General features: G+C 34.5%; 1 protein-coding gene across 2 annotated transcripts in view; it reads right to left on the bottom strand.

The window, feature by feature from the left end:
- The window catches only part of LOC121418847 (arginine-hydroxylase NDUFAF5, mitochondrial-like), a 90,954-nt gene that overhangs the window by 47,200 nt on the left and 23,786 nt on the right, over positions 1 to 19,968 (bottom strand). For both annotated transcript variants that reach the window (XM_041613030.1, XM_041613029.1), the window contains exons 7-9: positions 18,903 to 18,942; positions 4,598 to 4,708; positions 3,787 to 3,873 (exon numbers count right to left, since the gene is read on the bottom strand). In XM_041613030.1, the coding sequence (XP_041468964.1) occupies positions 3,787 to 3,873; positions 4,598 to 4,708; positions 18,903 to 18,942 (238 nt within the window). The remainder of the gene's footprint in view (positions 1 to 3,786; positions 3,874 to 4,597; positions 4,709 to 18,902; positions 18,943 to 19,968) is intronic.

Here is a 19,968-nt window from a genome sequence, read left to right as displayed (position 1 = left end):
TGCTATCCTAAAAATGCTCTTGTTACTTTCATTCAATGATGATTATGTTTTCACTAATTTGCTTGTTTGATTTTCGTCTGTTTAAAATTAACTCAACATCAGGATGAAGTACTCCTTTTAAAGTCATCTATCTTGAATTTGAGAGAAAAAAACCTCATCATGACATGGTTTACTTTTTTAAAGCAATACCACACAAATGAGTCATGGCACTCATTTGGTATATCAGATGGATCTGCTCATTATCACATAATGATCTGCAGTAAATGTTAGTTCTAATTGTCCCATCTCATCTCTGTAAATGGCAAAAGTATGGATGAATGCTGAATGCATGCTCTCAAGCCTGTAAATATCCAAGATAATGAGTAAATGTTGAATGCCAACAATAAAAAATTCTGTATCAATCATCTACAATGGATTTGATTAAAAGCCGAGATATGAGTGTAATGAAATGAAAATGTGAAATTATAAATTTGTATTGTAAAAATTAGGGTACTCCATAAAAAGGACAAGGAAGATGATACTATCCCATTTGTTAACTGCGATGTCAACAACTGCTAGATCCCTAGACACATCAATTGCACAATTGCTTGATACAACGATGCAATATCATACTCATCCATGAGAGAATTTAATATCTACGAGACTATTATCAGTAGTCAGTACGATGAACTCGATCTTGACAGGAATTAAATAGAAAATCTGGGCGATTGTTTCAAATGGAGCACATCTCATTTCGCGCTTCATTTTACCTCTTCACCACATTCTGTTCAAGAGTCATTATATATCATGGTTTTAAATGACAGGTAATGCTTTCTCACATGAGAGTAAATGTCTGGAAAGATGTTGAAAGAGTGATTGAGAAAAGAGGCAGTCAATGCTACAAGGAGACCCAAAGACGGCTCGGCAGAATGAGGTGCCCTTGTACTTGCCACCTGACGTCAAATCTCACAAATTACTTGGCTGCAAGCGGAAATTGTCCTGTTGAAAGACACCTCGCGTAATTCAACGCTTGGCTCCCTTGATGAGACCATGTTAAGACAATCGAACACAACCAAGTGCTACCAAGATGTAGTCTGATCTTTCAGACTCCATTCTGATCAATCTGTTGATTTTCTGCTGACCACTGATCTCAAGATGCAACATGCACCAGTGTTTTCTCACTTGCCAAATTCATGCCTCCTAATATAAACCCATTGATTACATATTTTCCATGTAACTTATATTTTTCAAGAGAAGTTTGGAAAAAAAATACAGAAATATTAAAATGAAACTTAGGAATAATTACAAGAATTACAAAATAGAAACCTAATGAAAATTCATATTTTTTTCTAGGCCACTAAGCTTCATGTCTGCAATACAAAGCAGAATTTTCAACAGTCAGCATGAAACTGCAGTCTCTTCGTGTCATGAAGACAAATCTTTCGGAGAGAAGACAGCTCTCTTCTTTCTGAGGTATGTCAATGTCAAATGTAGGTCAAGTTGAAAGCAGGAAGTCTCAGTCATTCCGCCCTAAAGCTTTTTGTATAATGTTACATGTTACATAAACATAGAAATGCATGAAGTTTCAAAGGGGGAGTCTCACTTTTATGTAATACAATCCAGCCTTATAATTTACAGAAATAATTTTGCCTAAACCACTGAAAATTTCATTTTGTAACTAAATCTCAAAAACATAAAAAAAATAAAATGACTAAAGTAAAATTAAATTTAGAATATTCTACTAAAACAGTACTAAAGAACAAATTTACATGTACATTGGGAAAGAAGATATCATTCATTATCATCTATATAGATTGTTTTAGCGATGCATTAAAAACACTTATTTTGGTCTTCATCAATTGCACCTGCAGTATCAGAGCATATCCCTAAAAAGGATAAAAATCCGATGAATATCCCAAAGGCTCCTTTACAAAATTTGCCACTGAATATGAGACCGTATTAAATAGACTAGTGTGCATGCAAGAAATATACAATGCGTACAACAATGAAAGCAATGCGATGCGCAGCATAGAGCACAATTACACTCAATGATGTCATAATGAACTACATAAGTTGCATGTCAACAACCAAACATGATCCCATGAAATGATGCCAAAATGTGATAAGATATGACTAGTTCAATCAAAATTTTCCCTCCTTTTTTGTGGGGGTTGGGGTAGATGATTATAATAATATTGGATGGCTTTATTTTATGGAATACACGAAACATTCCACTCGTTACGGCCAATATAATATAATTATTTTGAAAAGTAATTAAGGCTTAATGAAAATATGCTGCTTGAGAGAGTTGCCTCTCCCCTATCCATTTTAAAACATAAAATGCATGCATGTATACACCCATACTACAGATGTGTTTTACTTCTATTCTATGAAAAGAAAAAATATATATGTATTAGAGATTTCTAGTATTGTTTTATGAATGGTATTAATGCAAAATTCTGTCCGTACCATTCCTGTGTAAATGACACTGACAACAACAATAAAAAAGACAATAACAATAAAAACGACTATAAAAATGATGATGATGATGGCAATTATATTGCCAATGAAATAGCCAATGACAATAAAATAACGCATATTAAGAATATTGGGCCAAGCCGCCAACATCAACCTCATTCAGTTGTTGGGGATAAAAATGAATACAGCATCACAGTGCTGTAGGCACTGACACCAGCTACAATAAGCTGAATATCACTAACAAGGTACATAGGTTTTCTTCAAAAAATGTCTTAATTTGTAGACTAAGCTGCTTTACCAGTTTGGTAAAAGCGTTTTGTAAAACTGGAGCAAGAGAAAATAGAAATTTGCTAAAGTGCATCTCAATTCCCTGCTTCCTCCTTTACAAGGCATAAAGAGACATGAATTTTGGGTCACAGAAAATGATCTCATTAAAAAGGGAAGAAAATGGAGTCCAAACACATACAATTAGAAGTGAAGAAGGTGAAGGGTACCCAAGGGACTGTATGGAGTCAATTTGAAAACTTTCCCCATTATGTCTTCAGACCCGGTTCATTGGTAACCGGGGAAAATATGTGATTAAAAAACGTAAAAGACATAAAACCTTCACAAGAATTATAAGTACCCACAGAGTGAATTTGAAAACAAAATCAATAACTAGTAGATTGTAGCCGTCTATGATTCTATTAGGATTTTATGAAAATTTGTAGATTACGACATCAGTCAACTCTAGTTCTAAAATTTTTAATTTTTTTAATGTAAGAATGCGCGAAAGAGACTAAAAATCTTAATCTCACGAGACTGTCATAACTCATTGTACAATGTCTACTTAGCTTGTTGTACGAAAGCAAATGGGAGACTAACTGTCAAACATTTGTACCAACGTACCATTCAAAATGTACCGTTGCACGGCTTTAGGAGGTGATTCAATTGGTTGCACTCATTAAACAAAATGAAGATGAAATACGCGTATAGCCTGCTGGCTAAATGCGCAGTACTGCCTCGTTGAATCAAGCATCTTTCTTTCACCTCATGCAAAATCTCGCATCATCGCACTCATGCCTATCCACTATTTGTATACCATTAGCTTAGGATCTAGACTAGGAGTGAATTTAATCCTATCTAGCACGGGGGGGGAGGGGGGTGGAGGTTACTTTTAGCCCCCCCCCCCCTCATCAACATTTTTTGTGATAAATCTGTAATGCAATATAATGTGCCGCAAGGTTTCATGAATTATTGCTCGCTGCAAATCTATATGAATATATACAAGAGTTCAACACACAGTAAGTCAAGAAAATTTCGTGAAGGAACAGAAAGTTGAAAACTTACGACTGTTAGCATATTGTATCCTGATCTTGAAAGAAGATTCCCAATGTCTTGCATATCAGCAAAAGGGGATATATGAGGTGCAAACCCCTGCAAAAATCAAAATAAACAATTAAACATTAATAGGAAAGGACGTTGAAGAAATGAAGGGAAAATGTCTCAATCTTCCCCGATAAATAAGGAGTAACCCTTTACTCTACTTACTGTCACAATATGATGTTATGACAACCACTGATGACACAAGAATACAAGAAATCTTTCTTGTTTGGACTGCTAACAGTTTCAACAGATGGAGCATAGGAAGCACATCCCATGCACGAGTGAACTTGCAAAGTCTTCAAACTGTTTTGATAAATCTCTCCCTAACTTCCTCTACAATAAATCAAATGGATATATTGGTTTCAATAGATTTAATTTTACAAAATGGGGTATTTGAAACTTTGATCTGTACACAAATTTTAGCAATTATTTCAACCATCTCATTATAAAGGGTGATGAGTTGAGCTGTGACAAATAGGAAAAAGTAAGAGCCACGTCTTTCACGAAGAAGTCTTGCAAGCACAGCTGCATCGCAAATCCTCACATTCAACATAAACAAAACAATCAGGGAAAACACAGGAAAACTGCAGTGAAAGATTAATAGCACCTTTGAATCATGCTACAAAGACTAAAGGCTAACTCCTGCATGTGAGAACTAGTGATGAAATGATTCTTGCTGCGTTCCTGCAGATGGGCCTCTGACTTTTCTTTTGGTAAGGTAACTTACCTAGCCATCCCAAGAAAATAAATTTAAAAAAATAACCTGTTAGCTTACCCCTTCTCTCTCTAGTTCAGCCAGCTGCAATGAACACCTCAGCTCAAAGAGAGTATCCCCTCCAAATATAGCTCCAATGAATGCTCCATCTTTCTTCAATGCTGTGTGGATCTGTTGAGATAGGGGAGGTTTAGGGAGAGGAAGACAAAAGGCCTGTACGTAATACTTGCAACATTAAAATTTGCTTGTTATTTGAACATAAAATTGAGAATTATCCAGGTTGTGTGAATTTTCATCAATGAACTTTGAATCTGAATGTGGATCTGTAAAAAGAAAATGGTAGAGAGAAAAGGATTCTATTTGCAAAGGCAAGGGTGATATAAATTGGATTAGTGAGACAGAGAAAGAGAGAGGGGGTGTGTGGGGGGGGAATGGAGTGATGAAGGGTGAGGGATGAGTGTGTGTGAGAAAGAATATAAATAGAGTGAGCAAGAGAGCGAGAGAAAAAAAACATGAAAGTACATGTATTAATGCGGAAACATCAACAGAATACAGTAACTAACAGAAAGAATAGAACATGAAAATAATGGCTTAAAGCAGAAAATAATTGTAGAGAAGTGAAAGTGTTAATTATATATGAAATTATAAGAAATAAGATGGCAGAGAGAAATAAAAGGTTAACTCATGATGAAACAGCAACATTAATCATGAATGAAAACCCAATTACAATACACAGAACACAAACACGATCAGGGGTGCACTGCTCATTGCCAAAAATATAAAATCTGATCATTTTACGATCATGTTTAAATTTCCCACTTTCATTTATGCAGCTTTATTGTGCAGTTTGGCCCAGCACAAAAAGGTACATTTTAGCACTAGTGGATGCTGAAGGTCATAAAATCTGAGCTGATCGCGTTTCCAAACATCCTTTTCTGCTATTGAATTTTCCTCCCAATCGCAATCCGAAAGAAGTTTACTTTTACACCCGGGAATGGGGAATATTGAACACATCCTTTGTTTCTCTTATTATCCATGTTTTGTAATAGCGTTTTCAATCATGATTCATGTTGCTGAATTGAAAATCAACATTGAACACATCCTATGTATCCTTTAGAAATGAAGAGTAAAACTTGTTTACTGCCATTATTGATGACTTCCTATCCAGTCTGTCCTTGGGGCATATTTCAAATTTGACAAGATCGGCAGAATAAAAGATCTTCAAGATAGATCCTCTTACAACAGGTCCATGTTTCAAATGTGCCAGTGAATTTCACTATCAGGCCCTCTCAAATGTACAGTCATTAATGCACAAAGGCAAATGAAATGGGTCAGAGATGTACACATAAATGGGTCACACACCCCTTTTTCTCTTTCACATTAATCATATGAAGATAGATCTTTCACCGGGCAAACTTACAACCTAAACATATCCTAGTAACCTTCTCAAAGTTGATGGTAACAAGTTATTGTAGTACTGGTATAATGCATAATTGAAATTTAGATGTGAGTAATAAGGAGTTAACAAAAATACCAATGAGTATCGACTTCATAATTTGCAATACTACCTAGCATTACAAGATGAATTGTGGGAAAATAATAGACCCACACCCTATCAGCCCATTCAATATAGTCTCAGAGACAAATGAGCTCAAATGAAATTTCAATCCAAAGATTCAAATGACATATCGAGACAGTTGATCGAAAGATAAAGTGATTTTTACTGTAAAACAGAAACACAATATGATCAATAATTCCATCAACTTATCATAATTATGTCTACTTTTTTCATAGAAACAAATCCAAATGATTTGCATGGCAACATTAGTAAAACCAGTAAACACAAAATATTGCCCACAAATTCTTTTGATCTTTTTGGCTGATTTCCAACTGTTACATATTTTCTTACCATATCAATGATAAACATGACACCATGTGGAAATAGAAAAACTTATTCTCACTCTAATACTATCAAAATATACAATGAATATATGAAACAATTTTAGAAATGCATCCAAACAACTCATACAAGAGAATAATAATTTCACAAATACATTTAAAAACTTATAATACACAGTACAATTCAAACTATGATAGTCAGTGTGCAAACAAAGTGAAAACAACCCTACAAATCTGCACAATACAGGTGATAATTGAAGGATTGAAGTTCCATGACTTTGAATTTTTTCCATGACTCATTTAATCAAGTCTCTTGCCTTGCTTTCGAAGAAATCCACTAATCACAATATTGTACAATGTCTGAGAGGATATGTATGATATATGACAGTGACTTTCAGATACAATGGCTGTTTGATAAATGTTCTGTATTGAAATATTACATCATATGACCATTCAGAACATATCAGAAGGTCCTATACAGTGCGTATCAAAAAAAAGTTTACACTTAGAAAAAAATCCTGTAAAATTATATATTTGTAATATCGTGAAGATTTTTCCACATTTTAACATTGGTACCGATCCATTTAAGCAAATGACGATATAACTGTCGAAAAATATTTCCGCTTGAGTGAGCACCACATACTTTTAAAAAGTTAGTGAAAAATGATTTGCGCAGAACTTTAAAATAGTTATGTGAATAAAAATAGACCTTAATCACGAAAAACACATGGAATTTAGCTAGTAAATTGATTTCAAGATATCTTCTACTTTTTTTAACCCGTTTCCTTGCCCAAAACACTTTGAAGAGTGCATTGCGCCCCACCCCACTCCCCGACACACCGAGGCCATCGTGACGATATTTGCTTTACACTGAGCTGTGATTTACACGAAATGGTTTAGGCTTGATTTTTATTTTGTTAATCATTGTCAAGCTTTGAAAAAGTGTGGAGAAACAAGTATTAAATGAAAAGTGAAATATAAACCCACTTTAAATGATAAAAACTTAGTGGAAAAATGCTGGAGATTTTTGTTCAGATTCAATATTACGTCCTCAGATCCAGCTGGCCCAAATGTGTAAAGATTGTGCTTACTAAGTGTTGAAATTTTAATTTGGGTGGCAAAATTTTTACAAAATGCTTGAATTTATCCCTTTTATTTAAATTGACTTAAAGTGCAAGGGAAATGTATGATAAATGTTTCGCAGGGTAAGTTTGATTTCGCCCTTTCACCTTGACACAGCGTGAAAACGAGCATTTCTGCGCAAACAGATTTCTGCGAGCTTTACAAAAATGGACAGTGCTCACTCAAGTTTGACATTCTGTCAAAACTTTTACTTTCATTGGATAGATGAGACCCAAACCCAAGATTATATGTGAAAAATTTACCCACATGTTGTATATTTTTTAATTCCCAGGGCTTTCTCAAAGTGTAAACTTTTTTTTGATACGCACTGTATATGCAGCATGCCTCAAATAAAATGTCCTAATAATTGACTAATTCAAGTTATATGAATAAACATTTTAGAAAGATAAATTCATGTTGTATTTCCTGTACATTTCATAGGCCTTGATTCACTGGATTTGAATCATCAAGCCCTTATACAGTGCATCCCAGAAAAGGTAAACTTGGATTCCTACATCTTTTTTCTTCAAAGGCAAATTAATTATCATATTTTATTTACATCACCATCTAATGCAATTATTCCTCTACAGTTTGATACCTGATATGTGACAAACACTTCACGCATTAATGAGAATGACGAGATTGAAATTTTAATGTCAAAATCATGTTATGCAGAAACAGAATTCATTCGAGATAAAGACAACTGTGCTTATTTGACGATTGACTCATTAGCATTTTGTTTGTATTCTTTGTCAAGTTAACTCACTGATCCCTGAAATGAGAGTCGATTCTGATTCTTACGGGGGTTTTCTGCGTAAATCATTTCTGATAGGCCTCAATATTCGTTTCCAACCTACTATGTGTACTTAATTCGCTAAGCTGGTGGTCTCAAATTAAAGATGAGATTCTACTTTTACCATAAGAATCAAATTCATAGTAAAAACATTTTGGATAATAGTGAAAGTCATCTCTTAAAACATTTTACATTTTTGTGGGATGCACTGTACAACAGCAGTGTCTGAGACACCATTCTCACTACTTTCCTAAAACTAGTTTAGTGGAAACCAGTGAAGTTGAATCAATCTTCCAAACCAGCTCATAAAACCACCTCTCGATGTAGTTTTCAAGATCACTTTGCCTCATTAAACTGGTTTTAGCGTGAGGACACAACCGTTCCTCAGATGTTCAAAGGGCAGTTGACATGTAAGAGACAATCCAGAAATAACAGTGCTTCAAACTTGGAATGGGCTGAAAAGCACCACTGTTTTATATATAACAAATGTCTATTCAAAAGGGTTGAAGCAAAACCATCTATTTTCTTTAAGCAGTTAGAATATAAATGAGCTTTTTATTTCTGCTCATTTAATTAAGATTAAAACTCAATTTTATAATTTCTTCAGAAATACTTCTTTTTTGGGGGGGTGCACGGTAGTGTATAAACAGAAATATCAGGCTTGTCTAAAAGGGATGTGCATCTCACATAGCTGCCCAGCCATCTTTTGCCAATTATCATTAAATGTAATTTGTCATAGCTAGTACTAGTATATTGGCTATTATCCTGAAGCACTTGACCTCAATTTTTAATGGACCCATAAAGAGTGTGTTTTCAGTATCATTTGTTGTCCTAATTGAGGTTCTGTGTAATGCAATGAATGCCTCAAATAAAAGTGCATTCCGATTAACAACGAAAATAGCGGCGCCTCATATATAACAGTAGAAACATGTCGGTACTCATTTCATCACTTATCAACTTTATGCTTTTTCTTAGTGGTCACCTCCAACAGCATCAAGTTTAACATTTCTAAAAATTATTAGACAAATTGGAGTTACAAAAGCCATTTGGGATTTCTGTTAAATAATGGAATTTTCATAAGACTCGTACTCATTAAACATTGAGAACTTATATTAAAACCAATATTTTATATGGTTTAAAGGCATTCACATCCCACGTCATGATCAAAATGAAGATTACACAAAAAGCAGTAGACTTAGGTGACGTGTGTGGTTTTAAGACAACCTAGCGATTATGTATTTGACCCACTTCAGACTAGGACACTGATTTCCAATGGGAGAGTTCAAATGATGGATCGATCTTTCTCAGATCCTAATGATAAGGTCACACCTCCAATAATAACCCCCGCTTCATCAACCAAAACAGGACTAGGTAAACTTGTACCACGTGAGGACTGCAAGAAGACAAACTTGTAATTTTAGACTTGAAAAGGAGATTAACTTTTTTTAACCTTAGATTCACACCTGCATTCTTTTCATGGTGAATAGAGTCTTTTTCTCATATAGGTCATTGCCTTTGAAAGAAGCTTCCCAAATTTGCACTCAATTATCTGTCATTGATTTTCCACTTTTTATAAAATATCATATATCTTTTAAGAGATTTCTATTTCCTCTCTCCTGATAAGTTATTTATGTTATTTACTACTGTAAAATTTTTATTCCCAGTGTTTCATTTATGTTTGTGCATTCATTTCATAGAGTAAAAAGAGTCATTACCTTACAAATACTGGCTCTATATAGATCTTGTGCTTAATCATTATTAATTTCATTTCAAATCACCTATATGCTTATACAATTTCAGCCTGCATTGTCAAATTTGACTAGATAGGAATCACAACATCTGGGAGATGACTCAGTTCTTAGTTAAAGCAACTCAAATGTCTGAAATGAGAACATCACATCTACTCATATTCAACACATTAGGAATCTAAAGTAACCTGGGTACTACCTTTACTTTAAATGGAATGGAGTTGTCTCCAAACTACAAGTACAAAATAATGTTGAATGGTGTTTCTGCCTCAAGAAAGAGATTATAACCAATCTCCATGTAATCTGCATCATCCAGTCCAATGGAATAATGGACTTAAATGGACTTAGTAAAGTATACCCCCTTGATAATTTCTGATGGAAAAATTAGGATTCTCACACAGATATTTTGAAAATATGCATACCGTATTCTAATTTCTGTCACAGCATTGCACGTACTCATATATTAAATTCATTTCTTTACCTCACATATCATGTACAAATAACCACAAGACCACACCATTAACTCACTGTACATGTAAATCCATCCTCAGATCCAGAATTTTTTTTCAAACATTGATTATCCTATAAATTCACTGTAATCTTGTCTTACACTCCATGATTGTCCGAAAAAGCCATCAAATCATGTATTGGCTTTCACAAAGAGCATCTGACACCACTTTCATTACAGCTTAAGCTGGCTGTTGGACAAGATGGTGTACTATATCCAACTTACTCTGTTTTTGGTTGCTTTATTCCTAACCACATTCTAGATTGTTGTGGCAAAGGATCAGAGCACGAGGACGACCAACAACTAGTGTATCTGACTCTTCCTTGACCTAGATACAGATCCCCAAGGAACATGCAAACAAATTAGCGAGAAAAAAAAGGCATTCCCTGGGGAAAAAGAAATATGATGGGTAATTTTCATTTTCCTATTCATTTACAATAAAAATTAAAGGGACTTTCAAGTTCCGTCTAAAATAATTATATCCCCCTTTTTTTGGGGGGTGGGGCTCCCCTTTCCTCTAGTGAGGACCATTTTAAGCAATCAGTAATTGGCAAAAAGGTTGCATATTCCATGGACTTTTGTTCAATAATGCTCAAGCTTTTATTTGCTTAATTACCAATGATGAAGATAACACACACATATTTTTGCAATTTCATCCAAGCTATTCACTCTTGTTTTACATATATAGACCTACACTTTTAATTCTAATGTGGCACAGAATGACATAAGCAAAAGTTACCTCCATTTCGAGTTAAAAGTAACTTAAATTTATAAATAGCTAGGCATGCAATGTTGAGCCATTAGAATAAATTAAACTGTTATTTAGTTGTTTCTTTTTAAATCATGAAAAGCCCCATAAAAATCTGTCATTTAAGCTCAGAATGGAGATAACTCCAGGGTGCCTTACTGAGCCAAATTTGCTCTAGAATGAAAAATGGTGTAGTTTGCTCTGTGTGAGATGGAATCTAATGGCAAGACAGAAATAAAATTTTAAAAGAAATCATAGACAAGTATGAATCTAAATAATTCTGGAAACCCTTGGACAATTATATAATTAGTGAATGGATTAAGAATACATTTCGTTCAAGACTTTTTTTAAAATTATGATAATAATCAGATTTGATATGTCTACCAGTAATGATGCTCAAGGTAGTTGGATATTAACCTGACATACATGTAGCTTGGCTATGTTTTAAAGTGTTCACAAGTCACAACATAAATTCTTTCTGCTGGTACCCATCTATACTATTTTAATTTACAATAATTCACAATAAACTTCTTTCAAATATGGTAGTCTATAGTTTATAAAGTAAATTAAGCTTCTCACTTTTGTCACTTATACAACATAGACACAAATATGACAGTGAGGAAACTTTGAGGGGTGTAGTTATAAGCAAAATCATACCCGGGGCCCCGTTTCATAAAGCTGTTTGTAAAGTTAAGAGTGATTTTAAGAACGACTGGTGATCCTTTCTTGTGGTAAATGATGTTCATCATTATGCATAGGTGATTATTTAGCGCATAAGATAGGATCATCAGTCGTTCTTAAAGTCACTCTTAACTTACAAACAGCTTTATCAAACACCCACCAGGCATCTTAACTCACTAAGTGAAGGTTCAAACAGTAAACTAGGTCAGTTTTCCACAGCTTTTCCTATGTGACATGAATGAGTAGGTCTTATTACATGCAACTGTCATATCTCGTGAGCCCATGATCAAATATTCATTGCCTGTACACCTCACGATAATGATACAGTATATATTCCAATGATGGCAGCAATTAAGCAAAAATAGGGAGCTTGGTTAAAAAGTCAAGAAGTCAACATCCTTCCCCTGTAAACAAACATCTCTCCCTAGAGACCCGGGAGATGATGATTGGTCTATGGCTGCCAAGAGAGGGCTCTAAACATCTACTTCCAAGAGTGGATGGAGAAGTTGATTGACACGCACACCTACAAAGAGCTTTTGCCCGTGGCAAAAAGCGACTACTAATATAGGGCGCACATGAAAGTTGGAAATTAGGTGACCATAATTAATTCTCCTGTGAGAAATTTGTTTTATTGACCCTAAAATTTGCCTGCTAGCAAAACGGTAATTTCTTCTCCATTCTCTCTTGCATTGTAGGGGAAAAAAAAGATGCACTTACTTATTTCTCGCTTGGGAAATAAAAATGATTTCTGACGCCTACCGCTTCTGTTTAAGTTACTTGTTGGGAGGATGAACAGCTAAATTTCTGCATTATCTAAAGCTTTCCAGGACTAATCAAATTTTGTTCTTAAATTTTAATTTTTAAATTTTGTTTTCAACAATTTGGGTGAAGGGGAAAATCTTCAAATATTAGATCAGTAGTTAAAAAAAATGAAAGTTAACTACAGATTTTTTTTAAATGAAAAAATCAAGTTTGTTTATGTTAAAAAGTTATATGGGAGGTCTTGAAAACCAAACAAGGTATTGAAACAAATAAACGAAACAAACTTGTTTAATTTTTATTCTTTCATTGGTCTGAAGTTGAGAATGTTGATTTGTTCTTTCAACTGACCATTCATCAGTTGGATGTTATTGGTTTACTATGTACAAATTTCCTTAATTTCCTTCATTTTTATCTCTCGCATGGTTTAATGTCAATCGCTTTATTGTTTTCAAATGTAATTAATACAAACCACTAGTACTAGAAAGGTTTGGGTATTTACTTGGAGTTTACTGATGTCATGTGAAGACAATTGATATAAAAATTGTGGGTTTTTTCAAGGACAGGTAAGAGAAGTTCAGAAAAACAAATTAATTAGCAAACAATAGGTGATAAATTTGAGGTTATTTTGCCACAATTGCTCTGATTTTTTTATTTCCACATCGAAAGTATGGCCACCAATTCGTCAGTAATTTTATAAAGCAGGACAAACCACATCTGGTCTCCAAAACACATTAATGAGATAATCGCGTTCAAAGTTTGGATGTTTTTCAGATGCTAAAATTGATTTTCTGAGCTGAAAGCCTTGTGCACTTCATGATTTACTTCTACTTTTATCCATAACTACTTCAATATTTTGTGCAAATCATTTTCATTAACGTTTTAAAGGTAAATGGTAATCACTCAAGTGGAAAGATTTGTTGATAGCCCCATCATCATTTGCTTAAAGAGGCCTGAACCAATATCTGAATGTCAGAAAATTTTCAGGATATTACGAACATATCATTTTATAGGAATATTTCAAAGAGTAACTGTTTTTTGCACGCTCTTTAGTACAGTACAGCCTTGCCTAAAAATATTTGAAATTTGACTTTGCATGTGAAGAGATGTTCACGTTAAAAAAATACACAACATACACTTTGACACATAGTTCAATGAATATGCAAGTGAATATGACCATTTACTTTTGCAATCAGTAAGAAAGATAAATATCTTAGAATGAGATTTGACCTTAATCAAATGACAATATTATGTACAACTAATATTCTGCTTGTATTCAAGCTTCATGAATGATGAAATCTGAAAATAAATGTGTTTTTTTTTCAAAAAAAAAGATGAATTATTCTAATTTAAAAGAGTATATTGACCTAAAATGACCCTCAACATTGACTTTCTAACATATATCTTTGACCTTGACCCAATATACAAAACCAAAATTAAAACCATCCACACACTGATATATCATAACCATTACATTAAATTTTCACAGAATAGGGAATTATAATTTCAAGATTATTATCAAAATTCATGATATTATTATATAATTATGAGTTGAATCATGATTCTACAGAATCACGATTGCGTTTAGTCAAAAGTGAAAATAAAGGTCTTTCAAATCACAAACATGAAACACAGAAAAGGGGGCGTTTGGAAAGACGTTTCTGTAGAATCACAAACGAAACAGGTCATATCAACGCAATCATGATTTGAATCATGATTATACAACGTCACTGTATCAGGCTTCTTCTGGTTTGACTCTTGCCAAGCTCAAGGCATGCGCTATTATATGCTATGCATGCATTTCTTGTCACATGCATTTAACTTCAAGTTCTGTGTTGGTCATCGCATCGTCCACTGCTTTTCATTTTTTTGTCAAGTTCTAGTAAATGAACTAACTGGACAATGACCTCAATTGTTGTTAATAGTGTCAATATTAAATTGGATCTATGCTGAAAGTCACTTCCGATCACCATTCTCAATATGACAAGATGAACAGGAGTAAATAACTTTCATGAAGTATAATAGACTGAATTCTGGAAGCAAAAGATTGATTTTTCGAGAGCTGAAACACCTAAACTACGAAAGCCAAGCTGCACACTAGGTCAGCCCGAATCCGAGGAGAAACAGCGTTAAAATGAAGGTCGTCAAAGCCCTGAATCTAGGTATTGTGATTCATGTGTGTGTGCCACTTCTTTTAAAAGTGAGGACTTTTTTTTTTGCTTTTCAAATTTTTCCTCAGGGAAAATATGCCCCCCTTTTGGAAAATCCTGGATCCACCCCTGCTGGTTGCCTTTATGCCTACGTTTCATAGATAGATTTATGATAATTTAAGATTTCAAAAACTTTGACCTTGCTTTGTTAAGATTTTGTTGTTGATACTGCTGAAGCTGCCCTATGAAAAGCAAGGCCTAACTTACGTCTCACTCACACTTCTGGCAAACCCAATATGAAAGAACATTGACTTCAATAATTGTTTCTTAAAGAAAGGATTGAAAGACACAAGCTTGATATTACATTAGTAGAGAAGCAAGACATCCTGTGTTACCAAAAGAGCTCACTGATTATTGATAATTCAGAAATTGTAGAATAAAATCAACATCTGCTTTACATTACTTTGTTTGTTCGACTCAGATATTTTGTTGAGTTTGGGAGAAGAAGTGGTCACATGAATAAAAAGGCTACATTTGCTTATAGTGTAAATGACCCTATTCCCTGTGAAAACATTTCTTGCTAATAGAAAGCCTGTCCTTTAATTCCCTTGCATCTCCAGGTATGATATCCATCATTCCAAAGCACGATTACTGTCGAAACCTGCTCCAAACCTCACAGCTTAAAACACCCATTCATCATCAATACCTACCCCTCGCATGATTTGGGTCTTTGAGGCACATGTAAGGCGTTTCTAGATATAATTCATATGTTTGGATAAGATCAATCATTTTATTCATTTCAGTCCAGGGTATACATTTCAAAGGGTAGAATTTGCATTCTGATAGATGGCAATTCCTTTTCTACTAGGATGATTTTTTTTACCGTGATATACCTTGTAGGCATAGCATGATGCATACTGAAATGTACTACTCCATTTAAAAATTGCAACCTCTCATCTTTTTTTTATTATATACTTCCTTTGACAGTAAATTGCTTCTCACTTTCACTTTAAAAAATGTTTCCACAGCAAACTTTCCATTTCTTGCATTAACAAGCATTTTGGCAATATCTTGCCCTTATTTTTCTTCTCGGTCCTCCAAGCTATGAGCTTTCCATCAATTATTGGGAATCACCTCTGCAGTGATAGTAGAAGAACTAAAACCGAATGGTTTCAGGGATTAAATTGGCATGCCTGGTTCCTGGCAACTTGTTAATCAGAAGAAAGAAATTTGTCCATAGATTTTTTTTACGCATGTGAATTGTTCCTCTAAGTAATCCAATCCATTATGCTCTGCTATGTAAAATAAAGCATTAATAAAAAAAAAGAAAGATAAAAAAGTAGCAATATTTTTTTAATGGTATGAAGAGATTAACAATGATGATGATGAAGGCGGTGCTGGTGGTGGTGGTAGTATTGGTTGTGGTGGTGATGATGATTGATGATAATGGGGATAATTGTGATGGCATTGGTGGTGATGATGCTTTTCTTATTAAATTTAATTCTGCAATAAATGTATGATTTCTATCTACATGTACTTCCAACCTTCCAAATTAAATTAAATTGTCTCGTCTCTCTCTTTCTGTATCTCTTCTCTCTTGCACACTCTCACCCTCTTCATTCACTTCTTCCTCCTTCAGCTTCCACTCTTTTCCTTGATGATCTATATAACCAAAGGGAGGAGAAGAATTCATATTAATACCTTTACGCATGACTAATCACATTACCCCAGTTTGCTATGACACAGCACCTATGGTCTGGCGAAAGTTGATGTCTGACTGATATGACAGAAATCAACATTATCTTACTGTAGTTTTTACAATGAACCTGTAACACCTGGGGCCCTTCTTATACAGAGCTGCAATAAATTCAAATCACAAACTCAACACAAGATTTTTCTCTTATTGTTTAATCAAGAGATAGAGAATGAATTCAATTAAAATTGATCAAAAGCTCTTTGTAAGTCATGTCCCTGAGATGCAAACATCATTTTTTTTTAGTATTCAAATGACTCCCACCTCCTTTGTTGTGACCATCACATGTCGAAACATTAAAAAAAAAGATACAAACATCACAGGACAAAAAGAGAAGAGATAAAGAACTATTCTCGGAAGTATCCCCTTTATGCATCCGTCATATCTTTCTCTTTTCAAATAAAGAACAAAAAAAGGTAAAAGTATATGTCCCATCCTTTCAAATCCTGTGAGGAATCTGCCTGTGCCATTGGCAAGATCTGTTTATAGTTTGCAGGTTAAGCATATTGTATGTGATGTCCCCTTAAGACAACAATTACTCAAACTATCTTAAATTTGAACAAGTACATAAGTTTTATGTCTATACATAAAACCAAAACAATATCTGGGCATGTACCTGGAAGGCATTTTAGTGCCAATTTGTCTTCTTAAGAGTTGTCAGATCTGACAACTTTCCTCCATTTTATTGACCAAGCAGCAAGGACAGTCTTACTTTTACTATGGTATCTGTAAATAAATGAGATCTACTCAGTGCTAAACACTCTCACGAATAAGCCCTCTGTTCAGTTTCTGGAAAACACAATACAAGGTACATGTATATAGATCTCACATTCTGTTTTCAGAAAATTTGGAATAGTTTGTCTTGTCTCTTTTTATTTTGTGTGTCTGTATTTCCATCACACACCCATCCATAAGGGACTAAACTCGTGAAGTAGCTCAAACATGAGTGTGGACTAAGGCACTAATATGATAATTAATGAAAACAAAATTAAAAAAAAGCTTTAGGAAAAGCAGTGTTAAAATTTTGCGGCACGAGGACAAAATGAGAATTGATGAAAAAGCAATACAGGAGTATCCAAAAAGTCCTTCAACCTTAAATGAAAAAGAAAGCTGTCTTCTGATTTAGCACAGTGGTCTATGGGGGAAGATCCAGGAAAGAGCAATGTGGGAAATGTAAATAATGTCCATGCCAGTAATGCGAAACTAATACATGAATGTCAAGTATAGTTTACATGTAATAACCAAGGATTTTGACTCGTCACAAACTTTATCTATAAGATTAGAGATTTGCTATTGATAAGGTGTGGAGTGTCTCCATGGATAATTTCTAAGTATATTAAAGAGCATAAAGGGGAGCAGACAAGCAGAAACAAGATACAAGTTACTTGGTTATTTCACACTGATCAGGAAAACTTCCTTCTATTATTTTATCCAGTATTCTACGCCAATATTTGTACATGTATAATACAAACTCAATATCCCCTGCTAATTAGTAGGTACTGTTTTAAGATAATAATAATAGCCAATTTTTATAAAGCGCTTTTCCCAGAATGGCCCAAAGCGTGTTTCAGCATATTATTCCCCCAGTCATTGGATTCATTTCAATCAAGCACGAAAAGTGCACAATTTCCACTCCCTGGGGAGCATTCCTTGCAGCCACATTATGGCGCTGTCAAAATCAAACATACAATATCTTTTGCATCCTACCGGGTACCCATTTAGCACCTGGGTCGAGAGTGGCAAAGTGTGGATTAACGCCTTGCCAAAGGATGCTAGGCCGTGGTAAGATTCGAACACATGACCCTCTGTTCACAAGGCGAGAGTCGGAACCACTACGCCATGGCTCTTCCACATTCTGGGACGGCTCTTCCACAAGATTAGAAGAGAACTTCTAATATTAATTCGCAGGTGAATGGGCAATGTGAAAACATAATTATAGGAACTTAAATCCCATCACTCAAGAGCGCATGATGATTGTACATTCTTCTGTATAAAAAGAATGTGCATGTGGCTTACAATGAGAATTCTTAATACCCTAGACAAGTTTGATTTGGGAGGTGCAAATGCATGAAATAAATCAAGGGTGGGAACAAGTTCTTGTGAAATATGGATATTTCGCTGATCAGGGAGGTGTGGAAGTATCCAGTGCAAACTTTGCTGCAGGGTGCTTAATGCATAGTAGCAATGAAGAAGAGTATACTCACTTGACGTAGGGTCCCTGGCAGGTCATTCACCCAATGGAGGCTGTACAGAATGGGAGGTGACAGAGATGGAAAGAGTAAGAGAGAGCAGGAGAGGGAACGAAAAGGAAATATAGAGATAAATAGAAGAAAGGAGAGAGAAGCACAAAATAAATATGTATTTTAGCAGGAGCAAAAATATCTTTAAAAAGAGTGATGAGGGAACATCCGCATCACAAACCTGTCATACTATGTGAAATGCTGAGGGTGACAGCAATAAAAGTGATATCTCTGAAGTTGAGTTAAATGAGCAATTATCCAGCAGACTGCAGTATCTTTCTTTCCAAATCCAATGACGAGTATTTCCTCTAATATGGTGATAAAAACAGACGAGATATATTAAAGATAGGCTTCCCATCGTGCAATGGCAGATATATTGGGGAGGAGGCAGACTCTCACCTTTCCCTTTTTTATTTTTATTCTTTAAACTATGTTAAATCTACAATTTTATTGAAAATAAATAAATATGATTGTTGGCTCACACAAATTTTAATAAAACAGAACAGTTTAGTTAATTACTTGTATTTATTGAAAATTGATATAAATTTGATATTAAAATTTAGTAGCTTCTAAAAGCTGGTCATGAAAATTAAAACCACACATGAAATGTTCCCATCTAATCTGCATGCACAATGAGCTACAATCTCAGAAAAAGACTAGGCTGATTATTGGCCTGGGATGAATACTCTTTTTGCCATTCGATCAAATATTTCAAACAGTCAAGATTCCTAAATTATCAGAAACCACAAAAAAAGGTTAACCTATTTGCATGACCTTGTGTATCAGATGAGTATTAGCTGATTCAGTCAAGTATCCCAGTACAGTGTCTATGAAATTTACATCACAGCTGAATGATGCCAGCCATCGTTGTCATGTCTGGAGTTACAATGATTAGGAATTCATTGAATTTCAGCATAAATTTAATATATGTTATCTTGCACTTAGTTGTCAAATATCAAAGATAATAGCCATATAACTTTTGATAATTGGATGTCTCAAATAAGTAATCAACATCTGGCGGACATTCAAT

This window comes from Lytechinus variegatus, chromosome 7, assembly GCF_018143015.1.
Source record: "Lytechinus variegatus isolate NC3 chromosome 7, Lvar_3.0, whole genome shotgun sequence".
Taxonomy (NCBI): domain Eukaryota; kingdom Metazoa; phylum Echinodermata; class Echinoidea; order Temnopleuroida; family Toxopneustidae; genus Lytechinus; species Lytechinus variegatus.
Note: the sequence above shows the minus strand (reverse complement) of the source record. Positions and strands in the feature narration are given on the sequence as shown.